This window comes from Eimeria tenella, genomic scaffold, assembly GCF_000499545.2.
Source record: "Eimeria tenella Houghton genomic scaffold, Eth_scaff371, whole genome shotgun sequence".
Taxonomy (NCBI): domain Eukaryota; phylum Apicomplexa; class Conoidasida; order Eucoccidiorida; family Eimeriidae; genus Eimeria; species Eimeria tenella.
Genome location: NW_013544637.1, coordinates 1 through 9086, shown reverse-complemented (window position 1 = coordinate 9086; position 9086 = coordinate 1). Strand labels below are relative to the sequence as shown.

Here is a 9086-nt window from a genome sequence, read left to right as displayed (position 1 = left end):
TCTCTCATCAAGTTCATCTACAGTCGACTTTTTGACTACGTTGTGCACCGCTTGAATAAAAGTGCTGCGCGACACGTGCGAGGAAAGCAGCACCAAAACAAGCAGAATGATGCAAATGCCCTGAAATCCATTGGCAGTAAGAAACTTTTGCTGTGCTCTAGGCATGGTAAACGTCTTCTGCAATTCGTACTTTATTTGATAGTGATATGCTAGAAAAAGCCTTTGCGCGTAAAAGCTTACCCATGTATACATTTTCGATTAGACAACAAGTAGTGGGACGAGGTTTTTGTTCCTAGCTGCACTCAAATAACTTTCCACATGCACGGCTTGTCGTTCGATTGGCCTACGTACATTGTTGCATGTGCTGTCGTCAAAGCCTTTATTAAGCCGATTGTGTCTGCTTCTGTTTGCTTTTGTGGGTGGTCCAATGTAGTCCTTGACATCTACGGCTTCGAGTCATTTGGTTTGGAAAATGGGTTGGAACAGCTTTGCATCAACTACGCAAACGAGAAACAGCAACAGCTGTTCGTCCAGCAGGTCATCGAGGAAGAAGTTGCCCTGTACATCCGAGAAGGAATTGCAAACCCTGCAGTGGCAGCTGGACAAAATTTCAAGTCCCCTCTGCAAAGTGAGCAATCAGATTCAAAACTCCAAGAACGCAGTCATCGAAGCGATCCGAATATCTCCTTCAAGGCGAATCTCCAGCGCACCCTCCTTTCAAGCCTGCCAGACACCTCTGCGCTGCTTAGAGAATTGCAAGAAGGAGTATTTAGACGCTTAGATGACTCATGCCGACTCTTGGCCCAGGGCCAGGCAAGAGACGACATTCACTTCTGGAAGGACTTGTTCGCTTACTGTGCCTCAATGAAAGAGCACTCGCAGCATCCCGCAGACAAGCACAACTCCCAAAAGACAGACCAGGAAATACTGACGCCGCGTGACCACCGCATTCTATTCTGTCTGAAAGGAACCAACGGGATGCAAGCAGCAGAAGCTGCTGCCAGCGGGAGGCTTCTGCAACACTTGGAGCAAGCCGACCTTAATCTTATTGGCCTTGTGGGAGCTCAACAGCTGGCATCTGTGGGTGCAGGAGGAAAACTGGGAGGAACCCTCTCAACGGCTGGTAAAGTGCAGGAGAGAGTTTTCGCCGTCAAGCACTTTGCAGGAACAGTTCTGTACGGCACGGATGGCTGGCTGGATCTGAACAACGACCGAGTAAGGTGTTTCAGGCTGACGTTTTGCCCACGACATCTTCGCTGTGCTGCCTTGTTAACGGTAATACTGCAATTTCGATTCGATTCTTTTCCACTCAGATCGAGCACGAACTAGAGCGTCTTGTTGCCAAGTCCGAAAAGTCGCTTCTACGGCGTGCTATGGAACAGCACGAAGCGAGCCAGAGGCTGGAAGGAAATTTCGTAGGCACTGCAGGGGGTGGTCAATTCTCCTCCATAACGAAGCGTTTTTTGAAGAGTGTGAAGGATCTGAACCAGGAGCTGCAGGGGCCCCACATGCAGCTCCATTTCATACGATGTTTCATCCCGAATTGCGAGATGAAACCTGATGCTTTTGAAAGGAAGATCGTACTGCAGCAAGTATGCGAGTTGTTGGTTTAGGTGATGGCAGCGCAAGCCTTAAAGCAATTTCATCAACGTAGATAGGCAAAAGATGTCGAAGATGCTGCTCCTGTGGCCTGCTTTTGCTGTAGTCCTAATGTTGTAGTTGAAGATTGCTTGCAGAATTCTCTTCAAGCTCCCCTACTGTTCTCATGAGAACCTTTATGCTGCTTTCTGCCTGCTGTGCAGCTGCAACATTCCGGATCCTTGGCTCTGGTGGATATCCTGCAGTCCGGGTTTCCTCACAGAATGCCACTGCACTCCCTGGCAGCCAAACTACGAGCGGCTTTATACCCTCTACTAGAGAAACGGCTCGAAGAGCAAGAGCAAAAAGTGCAAAAGCTAATGGAAGCAGAGAATAAAAATGCGCCATTCAATTTCGGAGTTTTGCCCTCTGCTGAGGAAACTGCCCGCCAACGACGCTTGTTGGAGACTTTAAGGCACTGGGACCCAAATGCTTCTCGGGACCGAACACTAGGTAAATAAGGGAGGTAATCCACAGCAGCAAAGCATCGTGGCAAGTAAATTCCATCGAGCCAATACATTTCACGCACGTACGAGCACGTAGCAAGCGTGGATGCTTTTGCGCTTGCTCTTACAGCCTCTGCAACCCTTGGGTTGCTACCCCAATGCCGACCAGGCGCATTCATTTGTGGCGTTTCCCTCGTCTGCTTCAAGGCCTCTGCCTATGGGGAAGCTGCAGCGCTAATAGCTGATCCAACACAGTTCTTCAAAACTACTGAAGACCTATGCAGGCTAATCACGGCTATTCAACGTTTGAGGTGGCGTGTGGCTGTTCGCACCATTTTGCATGTGCACCCGAAATTACTATGGCTCCAGCGAAGAGCCTTCTTGATGAGGAAGATCAAGGAAGCGGCTGCCACTGCGGCCTTACGAGTGATACTACTCAGGAAGCATATCCTTGTCCCCTTGCGGGAACGTGCACAGCGACGGCTTTCCATTCGCCAGGGTGTGATTTCGCTTGAGCATATCCTGTTGCGCCGAGGCCTGCAATCATGGCGAAGCTACCGGCAGGCACTAGCAGCCGCAGACTCAGCGAAAAAGTCAGCTGCATGTCAGCCACCAGCAAATGAGGAGGCCAATTGCTCACAAGGCTCCAGCGTACCTGAGCAGGAGCTATGCAGAGGACAAGGTGAAGCGTCTGGGGCAGCAGGAGACGAGCACCAGCAACTTCATTTCATACCTTCTTGGAATGCTCGACTCTTCCCTCTGGGGGACCAGACACAGAACGTCATTAGAGAGGAACACGAAGTGGCTGTCTTTCTCGGAAGAGACCTGTATTTTACCCGCATTAGCAGTGTTCCTTCAGTAGAGCCTGGTAAACCGGCACCAGAGAAGAAAAGATTGCAACAGGCTCCACAGAATTCTTACCTCTCCGCCAATTCACCGTCAAGGCAAGAACAAACTCACGAAATTTCTGACATTTCAGCCGAGCGGATTGTTGGCGTTGAAGGCTACGGAGATCCCACTGTGCAGCTAGTTAGCACTGAAGCACCGATTTTAACAATTGCAAAACATCCATTCTACACCAATTTGTTCATAGCCAGCAATTCAGCTGCTCACCTGTTGTTGCTTTCATCTCCCTGTACTGCCCATTCTGAAAGGAAAGAAGAGGAGACGACAACAGCAGATTGTGAAGGGTCTGTACCCAGTCGCACCGCGCCTCTTGGAGAACCCTCAACAATTCTGCCCCGTCTCGATTGCCACTCAAGTTTTCCTAATTCATCAAAAGGACTACCATCATCTAATGATGTTGGAGCTGACGCACCACATCGACCAGTGAGGATGTGCAACATAGCACAGGGGTTGTCAACTTTTTCTAATTTGCTCCCCGGCAGTGACGGCAGCGCCACAGCCTTCCCGGAACGACTTTTGCCAACAGAAGCGATTCCGCCCGGCAAATGGCTACCCCGGGACCTTCTAGATCGCATAAGAGAGTCTCCTCAGGATCAACTATGTCACACAAAACACCTACGACCACCAACTGTGCGGCCGCTCAGCGTTTCCTTTGCAAGCCCCATAACCGCAGATTACGCCATCGTCGTGTGCCTTGTGCAAGGCAGCAGCAGCAAGAACAACAACAACAACAGCAGCAGCAGCGGCATAGGCAACCTCACTCTCGTTCTAGTCGACTTGTTGAGGAGGGAACCTGCTGGCTGGATTCCTCTGTCTTTTGCGTCCCATGATCTATCAGTCTGTGCTCGCCGCAACTCTGCGTACCTTCAACAGCTCTCCCAAACAGCTCTCCTAGAGTCTAACACTAATGTTGGGAAAATCAAAAGCGCAGCCGCTGAGCTTCGTGCTGCACGAAATCAGCGGCCTACGGCACGCAGTCGTAGCACCATGCTCTCTACAATTCGTTTGCAACCTCTTTGGGGCAACGTGTGGGCGGTCACAGGCCCCTCCTTGCTCGCCATCTTCTCTACCAACCTAAGGTATCTGCAGCATCCACCACAGGAGCTTGAAGCACAGTCAGGAGTCAGGGATCCACCGCTTCGTCTTCTGTGGAACTTGGCCTCTGTTCCGGTGAGGAGTTGCTTGGAAGACTCTTCACTGCAGCATCTGTACAGCCGCTGCTTTGCAACATCTACGTGCAGCCTACTATCAGTGACTGTAAGCTTTGTGCTGCACTATGTGTGCTGCAGCGCGTAAGTGGAATGAGCCTTGAAGTGGCTGAAGAATGGTTTACTGGATGCACATACACGCGTTTAGCCCCAGCAGCCCTCAGTTCAGTCAGTGGCACTGACCCGATCATACAGGCTCTACAATTGATGCCCTTTGGAGAAGTAACGCGGGCTCTCGAAGCAAGGATGCAGCGGCTCTTGCTGCTTTCTACTGCGGATGACTCTCTGGTTTTGCTACAATGGAGTGAGGGCAGCTGCGGCCTCGCCAGTGGATCGGGAAACCTTGTACTGTTAGATCAGATCCGTTTGCCTTTTCCTGTGCTACAATTTTTGAGACAACGGCCGGGCAGGGGCACAACGTGGTCTTGTTTTGAGCCATCTCCTGGGGAAAACGAAGGTCGACTGTTGAGGTCGTTTCCTTGGGAAGCGTGTTCTCTTCTGAGAACCGTCTCAGATAATGGTACAGCAAGTGATCATCCTGAGAGGGTTGCTGAAAACGTGGACAGTGACAGCAGCACCACCGGAGGCACCACCGACACCTGCGACTCTGAGCAAGGTTGCACCAAATCTCACGGTTGTTCAAATATTCGGTTTAGATTTGGGGAAATGAGGTCTCTGAGACGGGACTTCAGGTCCTACGAAATAGCTCTGGTTGACAAACGCAGCGGAAGGATTCTGCGTGATTTAGGCCAGGACAATTCGAGGTCTTCGCATGATGCCGCGGAATCTGGAGCTGAGTTTCTAGCTGTGGTGCCTTTGCCATCTCTCCCCGGAGTCTTGGTTTCTGTTGTAAGCAATCATGTTGTCAGGCATAGCAACTGAGTTGTCTCCTATCACCAGGGCAAAATTTCAGTTCTGTGCTTGCTGTGATGTATGCTGCAGAGAATGTGTTCTTCGGGCGTTCTCAACTTATGTCTGGGGAACGAAGAAGGGAATTGGCGTGCGATTGGAGACCTTACCATATGAATACCTAGCCTTTTGTCAGCACGTTTTCCACTGTCTTTTTAAGTTTTATGCTAGGCCCCTTCCAGCGGTGTGTCCTGCTTGGAATTCTTATTGTGGCTTTACCGTAGTCTTTTCTTTTTGCCTGTCTGTTTTTTGGCGATTTTTTGGCTTTCACTGCGCTGCCGGTGTCAGCCAATCTGGCCAACTCTGTGAAGACTGGATCAACCAAATTTTTCCCGCAGCAAAGTGCTTTATCAGTGGCCTGTTACTACTGTGTTTGCTTGTTGTTTCTTTTTGTTTGCTGTAAGAGTGAAAAATGCACAAGCAGTGGCTTCACGTAGTTGTGGTGGAAACAGAAGAAGAGTACCCGGACTCCAGCGTATTTCTCGTGGGTCGCTGGGGGTGGACTACTGCTGCTGCTAGGCACTGCAGCAGCAGCAGCAGCAGCAGCAGGCTGCGGCTGCCCTCTCCAGCAGACATATGCCCGCATGATGTGTCAACAACAGCAAGTGGGGCCCCGCCTTGCTCTTCCCCAGCAGCAGCAGCAGCAGCAGCAGCAGCAGCAGCACTTAAGACTCTGCCAAGCCCAAGGGGCCCCTCAAGTTCGGAAGACATCTTCGACATAAGCACACCGCCGTTCAGCGAGAAGTCCATTCAGCTCTAGACGCCAGAAGGCGGAGGTTGGAGCCTCAGCGAGACGCTGCTTCTTTGCAACGAGAGCGAACGGCAATAGATCATCTGTTGGCAGACATCGATGGGCAGTGTGATAATCGCTGCAGCGATATATACCTGTAGCTCGTGCACCAAAATTCAATGCAGCGAGTGGCGCTTCGTAGTGACTCCCCTTCAGATAATGCTATGATCCTTCAACAGACAATGCAGTTTTGTCTAAATGAAACGAAGCCGCATGTTATCGTCAACAAGTAACAATTGTGTCCCGCGCGCAACATGGGCCGGAACGACTACTGTTTACCCGTGCTTTCACAGTATCGCTGTTTTGAGATGATGGCGGACTGTGCTTGCGCAGTGGAAGTAACTGAGGAACTTTCGACACACTTTACTATATTCGGTGGTTTACCCATTATGATCAAGTCTACTTTGGCGCGGTATGCAGTAGACACTCAAGCAAGGACTGTGAGCCTTTGCTACGAACCAAGCATTGGCTCGCAGCAAAGGCGCACAGCACTTGCTCTGCTGGCCGTTAATCCTTTGCTCCTAAATTTCAACGGCCAAAATATCCAGGTCTTTAGAAAGAGTTACTCCCAAATCTATGTCTCTGCTATTTTTCCGTGCTTTTGCTAGCTCTCTGTTCAAAGCACGAAAACTCCTTCCGCAACGAAGCCACCTGCATAAACCCCTGAATCTGTGTGTTTAATGGACGCAAACGGAAAAGTTTATGGGTCGAAATTACGTCTCAAAAATACATTCCATTTCCTTGGGGCTAAGCAGCACAGCGTTACTGCTTCCGCTTTTGTATGATTACGCCTTGGGCCCGAGACGAACAGTGCACCCAGCCACTACGTTAACGCAGCAGAACCAAACCTTTTCTAAGTTAAAAACCATGATAATATATTTTTTTCTTCCTAGTTTGGAAATACGGCTCCTTCACGGCTGCAGTTATTACAGAGTTGTGATGTGGAAGGTGTGGGCACCCACTAGACAATGGGCCACTTCAGCCGACTGCCAGGTCACCGAAGAAATTTCTTTGACATGAGCTGCTCTCGTCGGCGGCATCTATTAGCCCATCAAATTAATATATTCTTTTTTTAAAATAAGGGCTGCATTGGATTGTTTGTCACAGTTTCAAGGTGTGAAGTACATCGTCGAGCCTGCGACTGAACCACTGGCACCGAGCTGTTCGTTTGGAGCCTCACTCTACGCGGATGAAAGCAGCCACTCCAGGGAAAACGCATAGTCTTGCCTATTTACTCTGGAACAAGATTGGCTTCCATCATTCTCTCTACGCTGTTCCCAGCACAGCTGAGCATGCGAATGCACAAGGAAGAAGCTGTGTCGATTTAGAAAGAATCGCTCCTCCTTTTACAATTAGAAACGTCATCTGAGCCTCATATCCGTAATATATTTTTAGCCCTTCATTCAACTGTCGGGGTGTGGCTGCTCATGAGATTAACTAGGCTTCTTGCAGATGGAGCCTTCCGACACAGAAGGCGGGCGGGCGAGCACATCCCCCACCATTCCCGCAGGTTCCTTAGCTTGGGTTGAAGATAACGAGTATGGTTTTCTGACAGTGAAAGTGTCACGCGTGGACTTTTCTACCAGGCATGCCTACGTGGAGACACACCCAGAGGGAGCCAGCGGTGTGGCTGCAGCGCAAGCAGCCGCTGCAGTGGTGCGGGAAGCCACTGCAGCCCTACTTGCTACTAATCCGTTTGTGTCTCATCAATCTGTGACACAGTGCAACAAACAAGGGCAGGACGGCGCACGGTCTCCACCAATTGCCCTGCAGGATCTGCAGTCAAGCAACCACACCGAGCAATGGAAAGAGCACCGACTAGCACCAGAAAGTACTGATCTGAGGCAGAAAAATCCTGCCCAGAGTTGTGGAGGTTACAACAGCCCTGTGCCGCAGCCATGCGAGGGGCTCGAAAACACTGTGCTATGCACACTCCCTGAAAAGAACATCTGCGAGTCTTCTGGGAACCCGGGTACTATTTTCCTAGAAAACGTACAGCACAAAGCATCAAACGCAGCTGAAGCTGCGGCCAAGAAAACTATTGCGAATTTTGTTCCAAAGCCGCCATTCGAAGTCCCTCTCACCCACCTTTGGCCCTACAATGCACCCCCCTTGCCGCCTCACCCAATGCCAGATGATAGCGCCAGCTGCGGAACATTGTCAGCCGCCGCATTGCTTCAGCTTCTTCAACATAGATATATCCGAGATGAGATTTACACCTACGCAGCAAATGTGCTGCTGGCCGTCAACCCCTACAAGCCACTGCCTCACTTGTACACTGCACAGCAAATCCTTCTCTACCGGAATTGGAGGGAGGTTGCCCGAACGTATCGCCGCAACTTTTCAGAAGAGCAGTGGCACAACAGCAGGGAGAGAGGCCGTCTCACCGACTCCAGCAGCGCCATTGGCTCCATTCTCGACAGTCTACCTGGAGTTCTACCCATTCGCCGGCCCTCCCTCATCGAATGTCCTGATGGTGTTTTGGGCTCCTCTAGTGATCCTGCAGACAGGAAAAATGTCAATCCGTGGACAATAAACTCCCTCACGTCTGCAGAACATACTACACAGGCATACGGGATGCAGGCCAAAGCGCTCGCTGCAGAACAAGCTTTCAAGCGCAGCACTGCAAGCCGAAACAGGCCGCCACCGCATCCGTTCGTTGTTGCAGAAGACGCTCTGCGTCGTCTTGTGGGGACACAAACCAGTCAAACTATTGTGGTTTCGGGGCAAAGCGGAGCCGGAAAAACCGAAACAAGCAAGCAGCTTATGCTTTTTCTCACCCACGTCTCCACTTCCTCGCAGGAACCAAGCGGGATTATCCCTGACAAAGCAGTCGGGATTAACAGCCATTGCTCTGCACCCAGAACAGTTGCTGAGCAACGAACTGAAGTTGCTGCACTTCTAAGTGGCGTTCAGACGCAAAACGAAGCAACAGAGCTCCGAAATCGAATTGTTTCTTGCAACGCAATCTTTGAGTCTTTCGGCAACGCTGCCACAAGAAGAAACCAGAACAGTAGCCGAGTTGGGCGACTCACACTTCTGCATTTCGACAATGGAGGTCTCTTGAGAGGTGGTAGTTTGAAGACGTACTTGTTGGAGGCTGCGCGGATTACGGCGCACAAGAAGGGCGACCGAAACTTTCACGTGTTCTACCAGCTACTGAGAGGTATGCCAACCACTCAACAATCG

At 50.6% G+C, this 9086-nt stretch overlaps 3 protein-coding genes across 3 annotated transcripts; all 3 read left to right on the top strand.

Moving 5' to 3' along the window:
- Positions 1-318: 318 nt before the first annotated feature.
- Positions 319-5080, top strand: ETH_00023890 (uncharacterized protein; the record flags this gene model as incomplete). The annotated part of the gene is made up of 5 exons (XM_013379645.1): positions 319-1215; positions 1314-1592; positions 1803-2091; positions 2215-4160; positions 4280-5080. The coding sequence occupies 5 exons, from the start codon at positions 319-321 to the stop codon at positions 5078-5080; spliced, it is 4212 nt and encodes a 1403-aa protein (XP_013235099.1).
- Positions 5081-5519: 439 nt separating this feature from the next.
- Positions 5520-5867, top strand: ETH_00023885 (uncharacterized protein; the record flags this gene model as incomplete). Its single annotated transcript, XM_013379644.1, has 1 exon — positions 5520-5867. One exon carries the CDS (start codon positions 5520-5522, stop codon positions 5865-5867), a length of 348 nt encoding a protein of 115 aa, XP_013235098.1.
- Positions 5868-7349: 1482 nt separating this feature from the next.
- On the top strand, positions 7350-8802 carry ETH_00023880 (uncharacterized protein; the record flags this gene model as incomplete). The annotated part of the gene is made up of 2 exons (XM_013379643.1): positions 7350-8729; positions 8767-8802. The coding sequence occupies 2 exons, from the start codon at positions 7350-7352 to the stop codon at positions 8800-8802; spliced, it is 1416 nt and encodes a 471-aa protein (XP_013235097.1).
- Positions 8803-9086: the final 284 nt, after the last annotated feature.